The sequence below is a fragment of the Halichoerus grypus genome, chromosome 5, assembly GCF_964656455.1.
Source record: "Halichoerus grypus chromosome 5, mHalGry1.hap1.1, whole genome shotgun sequence".
Taxonomy (NCBI): Eukaryota; Metazoa; Chordata; class Mammalia; order Carnivora; family Phocidae; genus Halichoerus; species Halichoerus grypus.
In genome coordinates, this window is record NC_135716.1 from 37,194,504 (window position 1) to 37,215,877 (window position 21,374).

The 21,374-nt window shown below is 33.7% G+C and overlaps 1 protein-coding gene and 1 non-coding gene across 4 annotated transcripts in view; both read right to left on the reverse strand.

Annotated features, from left to right (window-relative positions):
- The window catches only part of VPS13B (vacuolar protein sorting 13 homolog B), a 741,629-nt gene that overhangs the window by 611,631 nt on the left and 108,624 nt on the right, over positions 1–21,374 (reverse strand). For all 3 annotated transcript variants that reach the window (XM_078072177.1, XM_078072178.1, XM_078072179.1), the window contains one exon: positions 12,306–12,430. In XM_078072177.1, the coding sequence (XP_077928303.1) occupies positions 12,306–12,430 (125 nt within the window). The remainder of the gene's footprint in view (positions 1–12,305; positions 12,431–21,374) is intronic.
- Positions 5,855–6,044, reverse strand: LOC118525922 (U2 spliceosomal RNA). The gene has a single exon (XR_004912378.1). It is a non-coding gene; the product is annotated as a U2 spliceosomal RNA (small nuclear RNA).

The following is a 21,374-nucleotide window of genomic DNA, read 5'->3' on the forward strand; positions in this document are numbered from 1 at the left end:
AAATCTTAAAAAAAAAAAAAAAAAACAAAACCGGTTTGAAGAAGGGGCTAGTGACACAAAAGGACATTCTCAGAACATCCCAAGTCACAGTTACTGCAGCAACTATAACATGGTTTGAAAACCCCTTAATCAACTCTGGAATTTAAACATCTCTGAGAGTATGGATAGTTATTTGCAAGCCTGAATATATTTCACTCAGTTAAGGAAAGCCACATACAGATGTAGAATAAAAAACAAGTTAGCCCCTGATACATGCTCTGTCAAAGATGAACCTCAAAAACTTTATCTAAGTGAAAGAAGCCAGACACAGGATACCACATATTGCATGATTCCATTCATATGCCATAAAAGATAATTTATGAAGAAAGTGGTTACCTGGGGCCAGAGATGGGGATTAACCATAAATGGGCATGAGGGATCTTACTGGGAGGGTAAAAATGTTCTAAAACTGAATTTATGGTAAAAGTTGCATAACTCAGTTAATGTGTTAGAAATCACTGAATTACATACCTGAAATGGGTGAATTTTATGCTATATAAAGTACATCTCAATTAAGCTGTTTATTAAAAAAAATACAAGTTAGCAAAGCTATTCATATGGAAAGATGCTTTAGGATGCAAACTTAATGCCAATTTGCCATATACTCCTTCATCAATGGTAGAAGGGACTACTAATTTTGGGTCTTGACTCAGATCTAAAAGTGAATTCCAACTTCACTATTTACTGTATGCATAAGCATTAATAAGACAAAGAGATGTATAGAATGAATAAAATAGTATCTCATATTGTTATGAAGATTAAATGAGATACTGCATATAAGACTCTTAGCACTATGCCTGGCACATATATGCTATTATTATTAATATTAATTTGGTATTAAAACTTCCCCATCAATTTCTCACATACTACTTGCTTACATAGGTTGAAAAATAATTCTGTTCATGAGTTTTTAATAAACTATATGCAAATTAGATATAACTATTTCTCAATAAATATAAAAAGTAATTATCAGGAGATTTGATTACAAAGTAATGATACATTTTGAGTGCTGCCCCCCAAAATTAATCTCAGTAATTTATAATCAAAGAGAACCTATCTTTTCATGACTATACATATTAAAAACTTTACAATAAAAAAACTTTTAATTACAAAGAGTTTACATATTTCTGAGTTTTATTCACACTATACATTATAATGTATAAAAGGGATATTAAGAGTATAATGCAAGGATACAAACTTAAAATATGTGTATTTACAAATAGATTTCAAAGGCTCTAATATATGTTGACATCTATAAATATTGGAGATTGTAATATATGTGAAGATAACAACTGAAAAAAAAATCAAATTTTTGGAAAAGCTAAAATCCAGAATTACCAAGTACACTCTACAAAACCATTAAATAACTGCAGAATGTTTGCAAAAAGCTAGAAAACAAACAATGATATATTTAACTGACATATTCAATGAATTTTCATTTATCTGTAGAACTTGTATTTTACCTCCTATTACTTGTTGCTCCACCACTAAATGGTTTTCAGTTCAAATAGGAATCACTAACAAGATTAAATAGAAAAGCATAGACTAGTTCAAAAATATTATGCAATCAAAAGCTATGTATATACCTGAAACTAATATAACACTGTATGTTAACTACACTGGAATTAAGATCAAAAACAAACAAAAAACTATGTAAAAATCTCCTTCCAAGGCTGAAGACAGCAAAAAGGACAATTTTATATAATTAGATTGTAAAAGACAATCTACACTGCCTCTTAAACCAATTTTTCCCATTTTAAAATTCCTTTAACTGACCCCATAAGGGCAGGTATCTTGCCAATTTTTTTCTAATCTAGCCAGGGCCATGAAGAGTATCTGGCACATAGTGGGCATTCATCACATTATCTGTGAAACAGACTGGAATGAATGAACAAAGAACAGTATCAAGTGTGCAAAAAGGCAGACAAACAGTGGAAAAACTCACTAGAGTTTAAAAAACAAAAAACTGAAACTGACTGGGGAACACTGTTCACAAAATTGAAGAAAATATGTACCCTGTCTGTTATGGTCATCCTTCCCTGTTTTAATCATCCAGATAAGGATACAAAAGAAGCATTAATCATGAAAAAGTTAGTAGAGGACAAAAACAAAGAAAATTCTAAGAAATATGCAAGGAAATGCTTAATTAATAATGGAAAGACGGTTAGGTTAACAAGACCATGCAAGCGTACCCCAAGTCATACAACACAAAATCCCATAAGATAGAAGACCAAGTTGTATCATGCACAGAGCCATCGGGCATGTGGTCCACATTGTTGTATGCCTGACCTGAGATTACAGCTCAAATAAAACTATTACACCTCAGTAGATAGAACTAGTAAGACCTAGTCACTTGCTTTCAGAAGTTTGATGGAAACTGAGCTAATTTGCTACAAAGGGAGTTAATGTAATACAGAAGGGGAGGGGGGCTATTTCAACAAGCTATCCAAATCAAAAGAGAAAGCTGGTATGAGAACAGTTTGTACTATATACTTCCCAAATCAAATTTACCATATGATATTAATGGAGAAATTTATCAGGATAGTATATTTTCATTGTGATCATGCTTATCCATTTCTAAATGTGCAGAAATTCAAGTTTGGATGTGAAATGGATACAAGAATTGAGCCAAAGACAAATGAAGATTGCTGTATTTCTCATTCTCAACTGCCCTAAGCTTCTTTAAAACATCTATATGTTCTTAAGAACTACAGAGCCATTGTGTAGAAACACGATTTCAGAAGTCATTCACATATTTTGATGAGTTTGAATCTTACTTCGATGATGAATCAAACCCTGATTCATCTGCATTTAAAGCAGAAACCTGCGCCAGCAATGTATGTCCCGAATTTCAAGAGGATCTGACAGAGCTAAAAAGCAAACAATGCTGGATTTATATAAATCTCAGTCTACCCTGAAATGTCTAACTACGTGACCATACACAGAACAGTGTTTTATCTGCTTGGATTTGTTAAAATACATTCTCTTTTACCAGATTGTTAAAATTAATGTTAACATCTATCATTAGAGAAATAATCTCATAAGCAGAACATTAAGTGCTTTGGCTGAATTAATTTACCACTTAGTAATACCTCAAAGAGCTATATTTCAGTATTCGCTTAGATTTCAAACAGAATAACAGTGAGCACGAGGCCTGTGATAGTATCTTTTTAATGAATAATGCTCACAAAAATTTTGGATTCCCTTAATATTACCTCTTTAAAAAAAAACAAAACTGTTTTCCAATAATTAACAAGCACTGCTGCTAATAAAAAGGTGATAAAGCCAGTATGCATATGAATTTTAAAACATGACAAACGTTATGTACATATATATACACACACATACAACATATATATACACACATATACACATATATGTCAGCCCAGATGTATGGGAATCATGAGGTGTTTACAAATTCATTTTATTTTTTCTTATATTTATTTATTTATTTTATTATGTTATGTTAGTCACCATACAATACATCATTAGTTTTTGATGTAGTGATCCACGATTCATTGTTTTCGTATAACACCCAGTGCTCCATGCAGTACGTGCCCTCCTTAATACCCATCACCGGGCTAACCCATCCCTCCACCTTCCTCCCCTCTAAAACCCTCAAATTATTTATCAGAGTCCATAGTCTCTCATGGTTCATCTCTCCCTCCGATTTCATTTTAAAATAGGGACGAAGATCCCAATCTTCCTACTGGTTCTGAAACCCAGTCCTCCTAAAGTCTATCCTGAATAACCAGATGAAAACCCATTTGCTTTAATCTTTAATCTTCATTTACTTTGATTTTCATTCTATTCAGTATTATTAAACTTGTCTATAACGTATAGACTGTCAAGCACTGTAACTTTTTAAGAAATTAACTGTTAACTATCTTTAAAACATGTTTTTTTAAGAGAAGACAATGAAGAAAAGATCTCCCTTTACTGTAGAAAGTTATAAAATCTTTCTGCAGAAAAACAATCTAAGTTAGCTATCCCTGTAAATGTTAAGAGCAAAATCTACTGTGAAGATAAACTTGCAAACAACCCCAAGAAGTCTAATTTATCTTTCTCCTCTTCCCCAAAGTACAGCTATCCCAAAGACGCAATTGATCACTTTTTACAAGCTCAAGTTATACCAATTTTTAAGAAAAACAGTGTCAAATGTAAATAATAACTTTTTAAAACAAAAAGCAAAAGATTTAATAAAAGACGTAAACTAAGCTTCTGCCTTGGGAGTTATATTAAGACAGAATCTTAACATTAAAAAACGTTTTCCCATAGAGTTGGAGAAAAATTTGCAAATCACATATACAATAAAAATTTAGTATGCAGAATTCATAAGGAACACATACAACTCAACAACAAAAATAATCCGATTTAAATATGAGAAAAGAACTTGAATATATATTCCCCCCAAATAAGATATACAAATGATCAATAAGCAATTGAAAAGATGCTTAACATCACTAACTGTTAGAGAAATACAAATCAAAACTACCATGAAATACCATTTCATATTCTTTAGGATGACTATTATCAAAAAACCTAAAATAACAAGTGTTGGTAAAGATATAGAGGAATTGGAACCCTTGTGCATTGTTAGTGAGAATGTAAAATGGTACAGCCACTGTGGAAAACATAGTGGCAGTTTCTCATAAAATTAAACACAGAATTATCATATGACCCAGCAATTCCGTCTCTAGGTATATACCCAAAAGAACTGAAAACAGGTACTCAAATATTTGTACACCCATGTTCAAAGCACCATTTTCAATTGCTAAAAGGTGGAAACAACCCAAATGTCCACTGATGGTTGAACGAATAAACAAAGCATATACATACAATGGAATTTTTCAATCTTAAAATGGAATGAATTAGGAAGGAAAGAAAGGAAGAGAGGGAGGGAGGGAAGGAAAGAGTAAGTGAGGGAGGGAAGAAAAAATTCTCACATATGCTACAGCATGGATGAATCTTGAAAACTTTATGCTAAGTGAATGAAATAAGCCAGACACAAAAGGACAAATATTGAATGATTTAACTTACATGAGGTACCCAGAATAGTCAAATCCATACAAAGTAGAACAGGAGTTACCAAGAGCTCAAAGTAAGGAGTAATGGGAAGTTATTGTTTTAATGGGTACAGAATATAAAATTTATGGAGATGAACAGGGGTGATAGCACAATCTGAAGATACTTAATGCCATTGAATTATACACTTAAAAATGGTTAAAATGGTAAATTTTATGTTTTGCATCTTTTTTTTTTTTTAAAGATTTTATTTATTTATTTGACAGACAGAGACACAGTGAGAGAGGGAACACAAGCAGGGGGAGTGGGAGAGGGAGAAGCAGGCTTCCCACCGAGCAGGGAGCCCGATGTGGGGCTCGATCCCAGGACCCTGAGATCATGACCTCAGCCGAAGGCAGACGCTTAACGACTGAGCCACCCAGGCGCCCCTATGTTTTGCATCTTTTACCATGAAAAAATTAAATAGTAGTAATAATTTTTAAGCAGTGTGATACAGTTGAAGGAGCCCTGAACCAAGAAAATGAGGATTAAAAAAAAAGAAAAAAAGAAAATGATGATCAAATTGAGGCATTGATATTAACTGTGTGCTCTTCGGTTAAGTAATTTGAACTCTGTGGGACTCAGTTTTCTCATCTTTGAAATGACAAGATTGTAAGAGATGATGAAAGGGTTTCTTTTCAGTTCAAAACATTCCATGAAAGCACATTCCAGATGCAAGAACCAAAGCTGACAATCAGGCTGCTGCCACTCAAGCAGAGGTAAGAGAATCAGCATCCCAGTTAAGTCTTACCAGTTTTAAGACATTCTGTTAAAGTACTGGCAATACCAGGTCCATGCGCTGAGTGCACGGAGCAAGCTCCTAGTCCATCTCTTGGCTCCAAAAACCCATTTAATATACTGTCCTCAGATAGAGGACGTATCAGATATTAAACTGATAAGAGCAGATACTACACTTGATCTTAGCCAAAAGGCCGAGACCTCTGAAACAAATACATTATATGTTAAAAAAAAAAAAAAAGAAGATAGTAGGAAGGGAAAAATGAAGGGGGGGAAATCGGAGAGGAAGACGAACCATGAGAGACTATGGACTCTGAGAAACAAACTGAGGGTTCTAGAGGGGAGAGGAGTGGGGGGATGGGTTAGCCTGGTAATGGGTATTAAAGAGGGCATGTACTGAATGGAGCACTGGGTGTCATAAGCAAACAATGAATCATGGAACACTACATCAAAAACTGATGATGTAATGTATGGTGATTAACATAAGAAAATAATAAATAAATAAAAAAGACATTCTGTTAAAGAAAATGTTTATCACAGGGCGCCTGGGTGGCTCAGTTGGTTAAGCGACTGCCTTCGGCTCAGGTCATGATCCTGGAGTCCCAGGATCGAGTCCCGCATCGGGCTCCCTGCTCGGCAGGGAGTCTGCTTCTCCCTCTGACCCTCCTCCCTCTCATGCTCTCTATCTCTCATTCTCTCTCTCTCAAATAAATAAATAAAATCTTTAAAAAAAAAAAATGTTTATCACAAAAGCAGACAGATGAAAATAATCATAGCTCTGGAAAAAAGGAAATTAAAAAGTTCTATCTCCAGGGGCATTAAAAACACTCAACTCTATGTTCTCTAACTGTGGTATTATGAAGGACAAGGCAGTTGAGCAAACCTCCTTTTGAAACTTGTGGGGTGGGTTACTTATTCTCTACGTTCGCTGATAAATAAATATTGGCATTTTTTTAGACTTGAAGGGCCTACCTTCCATTAAAGTTATTCTAGTGTTATTCTGAGCTAGCATGGGAAAATGGCTGCTTCAGTTTCCATTTCAGGGAGGCAAAAGGATCAGTATCTGCTCACTTCTCCTTTAGACACCATGTCAATTACCATGAGCCCACTACCACCACCAAATCCTGTACTTAATTAACACTGAACTCAGACATGGATTCCATAGAAACATATTCCTCAAACAAATGAACTGCTCAATAACTTCATTAATCAAAACCAACCCGTCTGTTACTGTGCTAAATAAGGAATGGGTACTTAGAGGGATCCCTCAATCTCGTAAATAAATGTGTTTTCCCACATTCCTAGGACTATAAAAATGACTCATGACATATATAAGCAATAATTAGGAAAGAGAAGAAACATGAACAGTAAAAGAAAGAACTCTACAGCTGCCCAACAATGAATCTGGTTACCTCACAAAGTAGCTAAGTCCCTCTGAATAAAATGTTCAGCCCATGATAGACAACTATAAATCAAAGCTGTGTCATAGACTCAGAAACTAAGATAATGCCCAAGATTCCACGTAACCCTATTAACTACAATTCTATGAGATCATCACAATATCTATATACTGTTATCTATATATTAGGAGATACTAGGAGAGTTCAGATTTATTAGCTGTACTATCTCAACTACCCTCTCAATACATGGAAATCCACTTTTACTACAAGGCAAAAAGCACGCTGAGCCTTTGATGATGATTAACAAAAGATAATGTAGTGTCTTCGGTCCTTCAGGTAAGAAAGGGATCAAAGACTTTAGAATGAGATAACCTCCCATGAGAATCCTTGCCCAGCCACTGTGTGACTTTGGACAATTTATGTAACTTCCCTGAATTTTAGTTTTATAAAAGAATATTATGTTAGCTCACAGGATTGTTATGAAAACTTGTTAAACTAAATACCTAATACTGCATTAAAAAGTATTTTCTTTCATATTCTATGCATTCTTTAATAACCTCCTTACAAGTTACCAACTTCGTGTTCTCCAGGATTTTCTAAGCCAAAGTAATTTTTCTCTGAACTTCCGAAATATGTTGCATTGTCTAGCTATAAATGAGATCACACTTTTGAACCCTCAATTATAGGAGAAAGTGAATTTGAGACTATAGTATAATTACAGTATTACAAGCCTGATGAAGAAGAAATTGGGTTAATGAATATTTGATTACCTGGCTTAACTTTTAAGTATTCATATTAAACTCAGACATCCTTAATCACATAAAAGTCTAGGCCCAAAAGTAGCCTTCCAAATTCCTCTCCCATGGTATCCATTCACAGATCCAATAGAGCAACCTGACTTTGTTGAGACAGTATTATCCCCCTAGAAGCCTCCACACCCCAAAACCGACCTCCTCATGTCTGGATATACACCCAATTCAACCAGTAAAGCCAAAATTCTACTGCCACTTCTATGAAGCCAACCATGATGTCCCAGGGACATTTTCTACTTTCTTTAAACTAACAGGACATTTTTCTTAAGCCTCAATTTTGCCATTTAAAGACAACTGTTTTATGTGTCTAGTGTCCTCTCCCACTAGACTGTAAGTTGTCATGCTCAGGGGATATCTCTTACCCTCACTGCATTCTACTGTATTCTTTTCCCAATCCCAACATGTAGCACAATGCCTATCAAAATACAGAAAATCAAAAAATATTTATGAATGACATCTAATCTCCTCTAATATAATTGAAGCTTCTTAAGGAAAAGGGAAAACGGCACAGGAATAAAAAATAAATAAACACATACTTTAGGTACTTATTTTTCAATTAAAATTGCAGATCAAGGGGTGCCTGGGTGGCTCAGTTGGTTAAGTGTCTGTCTTCGGCTCAGGTCATGATCCCAGGGTCCTGGGATCCAGCCCCACATCAGCAGGGAGCCTGCTTCTACCTCTCCCTCTGCTACTCCCCCTGCTTGTGAATGCGCTCTCTCTCTCTCTCTCTCTAATAAATAAATAAAATATTAATATTTTTTAAAAAATAAAATTGCAGATCAAGAATGTACAAATGATCAATGTTCATGTAATACAATACTGTATAGTGACAAAAGCAAACAATCTAAAAACTACATTCTACCGTATCAATGTATCTCACAAACATGTTGAGTGACAGAAGCCAGTCAAAAAGACTATGGATGACTGATTCTATTTAAGTCCAAGAACAGACAAAACTAATCTATGTTAAAAGAAATCAGGATAATGGTTAACCTTGCAGGAGGGTAAGTAAGAGAGGCTTTTGAGATGCTGATGTTACTCTGTTTCTTAATCTTTCTGCTAGTTACCAAATGTCCAATTCACTTATGAAATACAATATATGTACTTTTCTATAAAATATTAATATTTCAATTAAAAAGTTTAGAAATAGAGAGGACATATTTATTATAGTTTCTCTGTTCTGAAAAAAAAAAAAAGGTTAACTCCAAGAATATATCTAGAAACCTAAAAGCATTACTACTATAGAAATTTGTTTAAAAACTGTCTACAGGAGACCAAGGTTATTCCTACTAGTAATAACAAAAGTTATACTTTGTTGCCCTTTAACCAACACTTTATTGCCCACTTTTAAACATCCCCTTACTAAAAAAGGAGGAAAATTAAAATCTGAATTGCTCAAGATCTCCATCATTAAATATTATTGTCACTGTGTCTTTCCCATTATAACCTACATATTTCAGTCCTGTTCTAAGGGACTAAAAGAATAAGTTAACTTGTTGTAAAGCAATGAAGAAAAAAATGTTTTGAAATATTTATATTTTTATGTTTGGAAAGTGTGTAATACAGAATGAAAGATAAAATATGACCAAAATATTTTTTTTTTAAAGATTTTATTTATTTTTGACAGAGAGAGAGCACAAGCAGGGGAAGCAGCAGGCAGAGGGAGAGGGAGAAGCAGGCTCCCTGCTCAGCAGGGAGCCCGATGTGGGACTCGATCCCAGGACCCTGGGATCATGACCTGAGCCGAAGGCAGATGCTTAACCGTCTGAGCCACCCAGGCGCCCATGACCAAAATATTTTTGAAAAAAAAATAAATCCCAAGAAACTGGAGTTTAGTATTAGCTTGCTCATTAAGGCTAAAATATATCAGCATGAACATTCAAATGGGAGAAAAATAACTTATTTTCAATGTTACTTAAGCCACATATTTTTTTAAATTAGCAAACCTGATTAAAATATACGTTAGTTTCAAATTTCATATATAATTAGTATCAATTTAGACATTTTTAAACAAGAAGTATGAACTATTTTGTTGTTTTACATAAAATCTAGATTTCCATTGCTAACTCAAACATACCAACTAAAATTTTTTTTCATTGTGGTATATGTGTTTCAAAAGCTATGATCTATAGTAAATATGCTCTTCTCATTATTGAAAAAATATATAGTTATAGATATAAATAGCATCATACATGTGCTTTAAGAAACTGGAATGTGATTTTTAAAAAGCCAGATGAAAGAGCTTGTGTAATTTGAGGAAGGGAGATACCATATTGGGAACAGAGCTGACACTTAATGACACAACCAGGGTGCCTTACTAAAATAATCTTCACTCACTACATGAGTTAAATAAAATTCTCAGTTCTCATATGATTTTTATTTAATTCAAGCACTATATGAAACATTTGATCTGGTATCTTATTCATTTCATTTAACTAAGATACATCTCAACTTAATGAGTTTTATACGTATTACTTTCAATTTAGAGTTGCTAAGAACAAATTATAATTTACAGTCTATTAATTAAGGAAAATAATGTAAAGAAACTATTTCAAAGCAATATACTCATATAAAGCATAGAAAAATATCATTCAAATAATACATAAGTGGCCTTAAATACAAAAAAGCAAGTCACTACATCAAAAACTAATGATGTAATGTATGGTGATTAACATAACATAATAAAATAAAATAAAATAAAGCAAGTCACATCCAAATACAAGCATTGTGTGATCTCATGCTTTTAGTATTTAAATGGAATATTTTCTTTTAGATGTCAGCAGACTTAGTTTAAATCACATTTGACAATATTTAAAGTAAGCCCTACATATCCTTAAACCAAGCCTTGCCTATTTAAATATTCAATTTTTTTTCATATAAAGGCTATAATTCATTTTGAAAATTTTGGCTTCTTATTTTCTAAAAAAGCTAAGTATTTTCTATAGTAAATTGCACGGTTTTTCTAAAAATCTCAGTGTTATGAATGATAAATAAATCAGCACATAACTGAGATAACAGTGCTCACAAACATTTATTAAAGTTGATATTGACATACCACTGGGACATATCCCCTGGTATTTCCTAGTAGATCAGAATATAAAACTTGGCTCAAATGCAACATGCTATGTATATACAAATAAAAAGTTAAAAAGTGAATCTCTATAAAACATAATAAATGACATGTGTGGAATATGGATGAATAAGGATAAAATTAAACTTATCAAGAGAAATTAACAATGATCATTTAATAATGGTTTCATTTTATACAAGAACTGATTTCAAGACAACTGCAATTTCTGTATTTTTTAATTTTCTCGATCAATAGGCAAATTTTTTGAAGATGTGAGCATTTAATTTACAAATTTCATTTTAAAAGTTATATATTATTAAAGAAATATATTTTTAACAAATGAAGTACTTTAAAGAATATTTTCTAGAAATTATGTTGCTTTTCATAAATAACAGAAAATACATCCTGTAAAAATAAGCCTACTAATTAGGTTGAGAAAGCAAAGACATATTCTAAACAGTAAAAGTAACCTAATTTTAAAATGTAGAAATATTTCACTAGAATTTAATTTCAAGTGTTTAAACCTTATTTCATATCTTCAGTTTTGTTTTTAATACATTAAAGTTTGCTTTCAATTAAAAAAAAAAAGGTATGATGAGTAACTATTGGCTTTCTTTCTATAAACCTCTTTCAACTTAAGGAAATAGGACCTCCAAATAAAGAAACCCAAAACCAAATGAAAATAAAGCCTAAAATCAGTTTCTTTGAAAATGAAGCAACTATAGACATATAAAACACTAAATCTATGTTATGGGTATGCTTTTCTTAGTAGCTAGGAATACACATGAAATTGTTATTTAGGTGATAAATACTTAGGCCTTGATACTAATTTGCAACTTTTTAATATCTTCGTATCCTCTCTCAAAAAGGAAAAAATAAGGTATTTGCCTTTGCAGTTCCTGGTACAGTATGAAGCAGCAACAGTTTACTACAGTTCCAACATGGCTTAACAGTTAGTACCCCATCAACACTTAACACTACCACAAAAGATACTATGAGCTAGTCACATTTCAGGCATTAAAGAGAGATTTTTAGTGTTTCAGTAAAAGACAGTATAACTTCAGATATTTTTCTAAGGTTTTGTATAAAACTAACACACTTGCATAAGACAGATACAGTTGGGTTTTTCCCCCTTCATAATAAATGAAAATACCATAAACCACATTTTACCATAATACTTACCAGCATGTGGGTAGTTTCAGAAGTTTACCATAAAGAGCAGTGCTGAAAGAGGGAATAATCGGTACAGGTAAGCAGTAAGATCCCCTACAATCCAAAGACGTCAGTCCTGCTTGGAAACCAAATATCTGAAACAAAAAGAAAAGATCCAAATGTTCACAGAGACAAAGTTTTAATAAGCACAGGATGAAATACGTCAGTTTCAATTTGCTCTACAACAGCTGCACACTAAATATGTTCCAATGTCTTTTTCCACTTCCCAAACATCAACATTTTCTTTTATTCAATTTAACACTGACTAAATCCAAATTAAGAGATTTAAATATATAGTATTTCTTTCACTTGCCTGAAAGATCACTGCTTCTAAGTTTCACATTTTATTTCTAAACATAATTCTCATGTAGTGTTTTATTGTCTGCTAAAACGCACACACTTGCTATTAATATAAACTGCCTGTATTGTGCACATTGTAAAAATTAACTGTAATAAATTACTGTTAATATCATTTAATGCCTAAAATAACATTAATTACAACAAAAACAATCATAAAAATCTATTTTGCCTTCAACTTACATTATGCACACACAAAAAGGATATTCAAATATATCCTAAAAATGTTACATCTTTTCCCTTTCTTCTGTGAAAATTCTAGGGCTGAGGTTTTTCACCCCCAGAAATTTGGTACATGGCATACTCTTCATATGTTTATACTTAAAACGAGCAGATCACACTCAAAAATTTTATAAGCATTCCCTGAAATTCCTGAACAGTATACTTGCTTTAATAGGAAGAATCAATATAACATCACATTATATATGAAACACTACAGAGAACTTATTATATTTCTGCTCCAATTATTTCCAATACGGTAAAAGATAAACATCTCAAACAGGAAACACTAACACACAGGGATATAAAATAGTTACTGTTTTCCAACATATAGAAGTAGTTTAAGCCTAACACTTAACTTTATTAATTTTTATTCCTTAGGTTCATCAAGCACTGACTTTCCTATCTCTAGGATTTATATTAACTGATAAGTTCTACAGTGAAACGTGTTTAAGATTTTTCAATCACTAATTTTCAAAACAAAATACTTTCATTTAATGAACTTATAAACTAATGACTAATTTCTTAAAAAGTATTAAACTACTTCCAAATGGTTTCAAAAAGGTATTATGTCCCTATCATTCATCAAACTGACAAAGTGAAATCATTTGCTCTAAAGTCAGTTCTAAGTGAACAAAATAACTTCTTGGAAATGAGACATTAGTTAGAATTACATATTTTTAGAGAAAACTGCATTTCAAAGGACCTACTTACCTAATTACTATCAAAGAAAATGAAAGTGATAAACTTACTATCAAAGAAAATGAAAGTGATAAACCTACTATCCTGTAAGTACTACTATCAACCAAGTGGCAAGAAATACAGAATTGAGAAGGAAAAAAAAAATGATTCTAATACTTAAATGATGAACCTTAAAAATTAAGTTAGTCACATACATTATCTTTGAAGACTTGTTCTGAGCAACACTGTATACCAAGAATTTCCAGGCACTGTGCAATTTCAGAATTTATTTCCTCTAAAAGGCCCATTTAAAGGATCCTAAAGTTTATAATTACTAATACCACTTAATATAAAACATTTTTAAAACAATGCCCAACCTCTAAATATTCCTAGAGTATGAATAGGGGTAATATTTTATCATATTAGATTATCTGTGGTCAACTAAGAACTCTCTCAAGGCACTTTCTAATATTCTATGAAATGCCCAACAGTATAATCACAGACACTATCATTAAGTGTACTCAGATGGAAACTGGGTGTAGAGGAGATCCCTGCTGGATGTTTGCAGAACTGCAAAGGACTCTGGGGAAACTGTATCTTATTTCATAATGTTTTTTAAACTTTTACTAAATTTACATGCTGCGCAGAGATGCTTCTAAGGGAACATTCAGGCAAATATAAATTGTAATGAAAGAGTGCCTATCTACCACATCAAAAATAATTATTTCAAAATAACCAATTTCTAACTCTCCTTTAAATTACAGTAGATATACACAGGTTTACAATACCTACATAACCTACTAACTTGTCAACAGCTCTTGATCAAGATTACAAATACTTTATCTAGAAAAAGGGAAACCACCAACGCAACAGGAGTGGAGGTTGTTTCACGAAGGATAATTCATGTACTAATAAACAGAATAAAAAGCACTGAACATTGCAAACTAATAGTCTGAACAGTAAGAATGTAAAAAGCAGTTAAGTATAACTACCAATAAAAATTTTAGCTGAAGGAAATGTCAACTTGAATAAGATGACTTACACATACCACACTAAATGAACAATTCAACACGCAGTGCCACCTTTTAAAAAAATCCAATTAGAAAATAAAAAACATCATCTACATTTTAACACTTTGCAATGTTCTTGAATTAACATCAATAGAAGAAACTGTAGATTTAGAAATATAAAAAACTCCTAGTAAATTTTTAATAAAAATCAGTAATGCTATGGAGCACTGGGTGTTATGCACAAACAATGAATCATGGAACACTACATCTAAAACTAATGATGTAATGTATGGGGATTAACATAACAATAAAAAAATTTTTAAAAAATTAGTATGCTAAATTAGGATTTGCAATGATAAAAGGCAAAAACTATAAAAAAATCACACACTAACTGTAAATGAGAAGGAAAACATAGTAATTGTGATGTAAAACAAATCATTTTTATGCTGTTCTCATCATAAGACACTCAGTATAATAGTAAAACCAGCATGCTAAAGATATGTTCCTTTCTTAAAGGGACCAAGAGAAAAATAAAAATCAAGCATTACCTTCGCTACAATGTTAATCCATAAATATGTTCCATTTCTATCACCAATAATGAAGAAGCAGAAAGAGAAATTAAGGCTCAATCCCATTTACAATTGCACCAAAAACCGTAAGACACCTAGGAATAAACCTAACCAAAGAGGTCAAAGACCCGTACTCTGAAAACTACAAAACACTAATTAAAGAAATTGAATAGGACATAAAAAAAGGAAAAACATTCCATTTTCATGGGTTGGAAGATCAAATATTGTTAAAATGTCTATACTACCCAAAGTAATCTACACATTTAATGTAATCCCCATCAAAATAATTTTTCACAGATGTAGAATAAACAATACAAAAATTTGTATGGAACCACAAAAGACTCTGAATAGCCAAATCAATCCTGAAAAAGAAAAGCTGGAGGCATCACAATTCCAGACTTCAAACTATATTACAAAGCTGCAGGGATCAAAACACTATGGTACTGGCACAAAAACAGACACATAGATCAGTGGAACAGAACAGAAAACCCAGAAATAAACCCACAACTATATGGCCAATTTATATTTGACAAAGCAGGAAAGAATATCCAATGGAAAAAAGATAGTCTAGTCAACAAATGGTGTTGGAAAAACTGGACAGCAACATGCAAAAGAATGGAACTGGACCAGTTTCTTATACCATACACAAAAATAAATTCAAAATGGATGCAAGACCTAAATGTAAGAAACCATAAAAATCCGAGAGAAGAACACAGACAATAATTTCTCTGATATTGGCCATAGCAATTTCTTTCTAGATACGTCTCCTGAGGCAAGGAAACAAAAGCAAAAGTAAATTTTGGGGACTCCATCAAAATAAAAAGCCTCTGCAGGGCAAAGGAAACAATCAACAAAACTAAAAGGCAACCCACAGAATGGGAGAAGATATTTTCAAATGACATATCCAATTAAGGGTTAGTATCCAAAATATATAAAGAACTTACACAACTCAACACCCAAAAAATGAATAACCCAATTTAAAAATGGGCAGAAGACATGAATACACATTTTTCCAAAGAAGACATACAGATGGCCAACAGACACATGAAAAGATGCTTAATATCGCTCATCATCAGGGAAATACAAATCAAAACTACAACAAGGTATCACCTCACACCTGTCAGAATGGCTAAAATCAACAACACAAGAAACAACAGGTGCTGGCAAGGATATGGAGAAAGGGGAACCCTTGTGCACTGCTGGTGGGAATGGAACCTGGGCAGCCACTGTGGAAGATAGTATGGAAGTTCCTCAAAAAGTTAAAAATAGAGCTACCCTACAATCCAGCAATTGCACTACTAGGTATTCACCCAAAGAACACAAAAACACCAATTCAAAGGTATACATGTACCCTGATGTTTATATAGCAGCATTATCTACAACAGCCAAATTACGGAAATAGCCCAAACGTCCATCCACTGATGAATGGATAAAGATGTGTACACACACATATAATGGAATATTACTCATCCAATAAAAAATGAACTCTTGCCATCTGCAACAACATGGATGGACCCAGAGGGTATTATGCTAAGCAAAATAAGTCGGTCAGAGAAAGACAAACACCATATGATTTCATTCATATGTGGAATTTAAGAAACAAGACAAATGAGCAAAGGAAAAAAAAAAGAGAGAGGCAAACCAAACAGACTCGTAACTATAGAGGACAAATTGATGGTTATCAGAGGGGAGATGGATGAGGGAATGGGTGAAATAGAAAATAGGTGATGAGAATTAAGGAGTGCACTTGCTGTGATGAGTACTGGGTGTTATATGGAGTACTGAATCACTATATTGTACACCTGAAACTAATATTACACTGTATGGTACCTAACTAGAATTTAAATCAGAAGTTTTTTAAAAATTTAAAAAATGAAAAAAATATATATAAAATAGTGTAGCTGCTGTGCATAATTATATGCTGTGTTTTAAAAAATAAAGTTATTATTCAGCATTCCATTTCAAGCTATATACAGAAAATAAATCAGTGAAGTTAACAGGTATTTGCATCCCATGTTTATACCACCATTATAGATATTACCCAAAATGTGGGTACAACCCAAGTGTTCATCAATAAAAGAGTGGATTAACAATATGTGGTATATACATAGAATGTAGTATTCACACTCGAACTATAACCAAGCTTTACAGTATGCTATGACATGAACGAATCTTAGAGACAGTATCCTAATGAAATACAACAGTTAAATGCACATATACTGTGTGATTCCACTAATCTGAGATACTTAAAGTAGTCAAATTCATAGAGACAGAGTGAAGAATGGTGGTTACCCAGGGACAGAGGAGAGAGGATTTGGAATTATTCTTTAATAGAGATTCAGTATGGGTTGATGAGAAGATTCTGGAGATGGATGGTAATGACAGTTACACAATTATGAATGTAGTTACTCTCCCTTAACTATACACCAAAAAATTGTTTCAATGGTAATTTTTATGTCAAATGTATTTTACAAAAATAAAAAAAGTAAAATAGTTTAAAAAAGAGAAAACCACATACAGTAATACATTGGAACATGCAATCCATTTTTAATTTTATCAACTCAAAATTTGTGGAAATTTGTTCTCTATTAAGTACATCCTAAATTTTGCCTCCTGGCCCACAAAGTCTAACATATTTACTCTCTGACCCTTTAAAGAAAAGTTTGTTGACCCCTGCTGTAGAATATACACTGAAAATTGGATGGGTATAAGGTAAATTTGTCTTCAAATTTGTTAGATCCTACGAAAGTACCGTCCAAAATGATACCAATTTACACACCCATCAGCCATGTATGAAAGCACCACTTCTCCAAATCCCCGGAGAAAACTATTTTCTTGAGGTTGAAAATTACCAAATCTAAACAAAGGATTTTGATTCTACTATAATCTTCTCGATCTCTCTGAAGCATTTGCCATAGCTGATCCTTACGAGTAAGAAGGCCTTAAATTTATATATTATTCTACAGTTTATAGGGTGCCTTCACGAACTTATTCATGTTTCAAACATCAGATGCTTTGCAATGACTTAGCTACTTGATGCCATATATATTCAAAGGATGGGCTTAGCAGTTAAATAAAGAGCACTTGGTAAGACATATGAAAGTTCCATCTGTGGGTTTTCTTCATACATCCATGCCAACTCTCCCAATTAATAAATTTCACTACATGAAATAGGTGCTATATACCATTTCATCATATAGTCAATACAGTCAAATTTAGGTATACAAAATTAAAACTTGAGCATTTTGTTTCAGTATTTACTGAAAATTACTTAGGGTCTAAGATGCCACACACATGAAATAAACATTCAAATTCTCTACTGTAATATTTTAACACTATAATGGAAAAATTAATCTTTGTAAACCTCCTCAAAAGTCAGAGTAATTATGCCAAGTAACACGAACTGCTATAAACTTTACAACAAATCAGTATTTTGAGTCGGTTCCAAATAGTACAAATATAAACTAAAACTCTCTACCAAATCCTGAACGTTTAAAAATGTACCAGGCCAGGGACACCTGGGTGGCTCAGTTGATTAAGCATCTGCCTTTGGCTCAGGTCATGGGATCAAGTCCCGCATCAGGCTCCCTGCTCAGCAGGGAGTCTGCTTCTCCCTCTGCCTGCCACTCCCCCGTGCTTGTGCACTCTCTCTCTGTGACAAATAAATAAAATCTTAAAAAAAAAAAAAAAAAATGTACCAGGCCAGGGGTGCCTGGGTGGCTCAGTGGGTTGAGCATCTGACTCTTGATTTCGGCTCAGGTCATTATCTCTCAAGTCTTGGGATCAAGCACCCCCCACCGCCACTCCCCAAGGCAGGCTCCAAGCTCAGCACGTTCTTCTCCCTCTGACCATCCCCCTGCCCACGTGCTCTCTAAAATAAAAATTCTTAAAAAAAAAAAAAAAAAAAGTACCAGGCCACTGAAGAAGCATCAAAAATACAATGATATATTCAAGACTCAAGGCTTTATTTTTTTAAATATTCAATATTCTTTTTTTCAAGATTTTATTTAGTTGAGAGAGAGCACGAGTGCACAGGAGAGAGCATGAGTTGGGGGGGGGGGAGCAGGGAGAGGGAGAAGCAGGCTCCCCACTGAGCGGAGAGCCTGACTCAGGGCTCAATCCCAGGACCCTGGGCTTATGACCTGAGCCGAAGGCAGCAGCTTAACCAAATGAGCCACCCAAGTGCCCCAAAATACTCAATATCTTAATATCAATGACAAGTTTTTCTACATATGATATTCCTGCTCTGCCTAACACCAAACCTCCTAGAACATAGCTTATCCATTACACATAGCTCTAGTCAAATTAACCAAAATATAAAAGACAATTAGATAGTATGCATAAAAGCAAAAGACCTTTTTCCAAAACATAACTTTATCCAGATTACACTGTAACTAACTTTTACATTACCTTGGAAAATTTTTTTTAAAGATTTTATTTATTTATTATTTGAGAGAGAGAAAGAGAGCCTTAGCTGGGAGGGGCAGAGGGAAAAGAGAGAGGGAATCCTTAGCAGACTCCAAGCTGAGCACAGATCTGGACACGAGGTTCAATCTCACAACCCTGAGATCATGACCTGAGCCAAAATCAAGAGTCAGATACTTACCTGACTGAGCCACCTACATTACCCTGGAAATTTAAGTGCGCTTTTAAAATGATAACAGTAGTAGTAAACAACTATCCCAGTAACTTTTATCTCAGTATGGAGGACAACCATATTGGTGACTATTGGCTTTGGCGACCATTCTCCTTAAGGACAGGACATGCCTTATTCATCTTCAATGCTGAATGTCTGCAATATGTAAAGAACCTAATATTTACCAAATTGATGAATCCTACCTAAGTAGACTACCTCGGAAAGATTAGAGAACTGCCTGAAATTAGTCCTGTTTCAATAAAACAAGGCAAATATTCTCAACATTATAATCTGATATTCAAGTCATACCAATATTTAAAAAAATACACTTCAGTGTATTAATTATGGGAATGAATAAAAAGGCACAAGTATAAAATATTACCTATATAACTAGCTTTCAAAATTACTTTCTGCTACTCTCCACACGACATAAAACACTGTGATAGATAATTCTAATAATGGCCCTAATGAATCATACTTTCCTGTGTCCATACCCCTTCACAACACGACAGTATCACTCTCTCATCAAGCAAGGGAGTGGAGTCTCTTCCATCCTCTTAAAAATGGGCTTTGCATGAACTTCTAGGAAAACATGTTCTTCTACTCTCCATGGTTTGAAAACAAATTTCACCACCTTAAACTAGAGGTGATGTAAAACTTTTATTTACATTGGTTTCTTTTTATTCTACAAATAGACACGTATTTAAGAACTTTCAAACATGGAACAATGAAGCATGAACCAATAAAATCTACTTTTGGAGTTCTCTAATTTTGGAGTCCTTTACATGAAATTTAGTGTATTTTTAGTTCTTATTCTTGAATATGAGTCTGTAAAGTTTTCTTTAATCCATAAAAGAATTTGATTAGATATATGCTATCTCTACTTAGACTATATATCTGTGTTTGCTTTGCAAAAACACTACTCAACATTTGATTTTATCTTTATGTACCTACAATGGGATGTTTTTGTTGTTGCTGTTTTTTGAGAGACAGTGCACCTGTGCACGTGCAACAGAGGCAGAGAGGAGGGGCACAGAGAGGGATAGAAAGAGGAAGAAAGAGAATCTTAAGCAGGCTCCACGCTCAGTGCAGAGCCCAATGCAGAGCTGGATCTCACAACCCTGAGATCATGACCTGAGCAGAAATTGAGAGTAAGACACTTAACCAACTGAGCCACCCAGGCACACCTGGGATATATTATTTACCAAGAAAATACGTAAGAGCTGAGTATAGCCTCCAGTAATTAATGTTATATAACTCGATTTAAACCATTAAGAGTTCTCTCTTTGTATCAAGAAATTAACATGAATTCAGTTAAGAGGAAAGTAACTAAAAAAAAAAAAATGTGTTATGTTCCCCTCAAAGAAATCATGAGTCTTTAAAACACTCTTATAAACTAAGTGTTCCTGGGGCGCCTGGGTGGCTCAGTCGTTAAGCGTCTGCCTTCAGCTCAGGTCATGACCCCAGGATTCTGGGATCAAGCCCTGCATCAGGCTCCCTGCTCCCCTGGAGGCCTGCTTCTCCCTCTCCCACTCCCCCTGCTTCTGTTCCCTCTCTCACTGTCTCT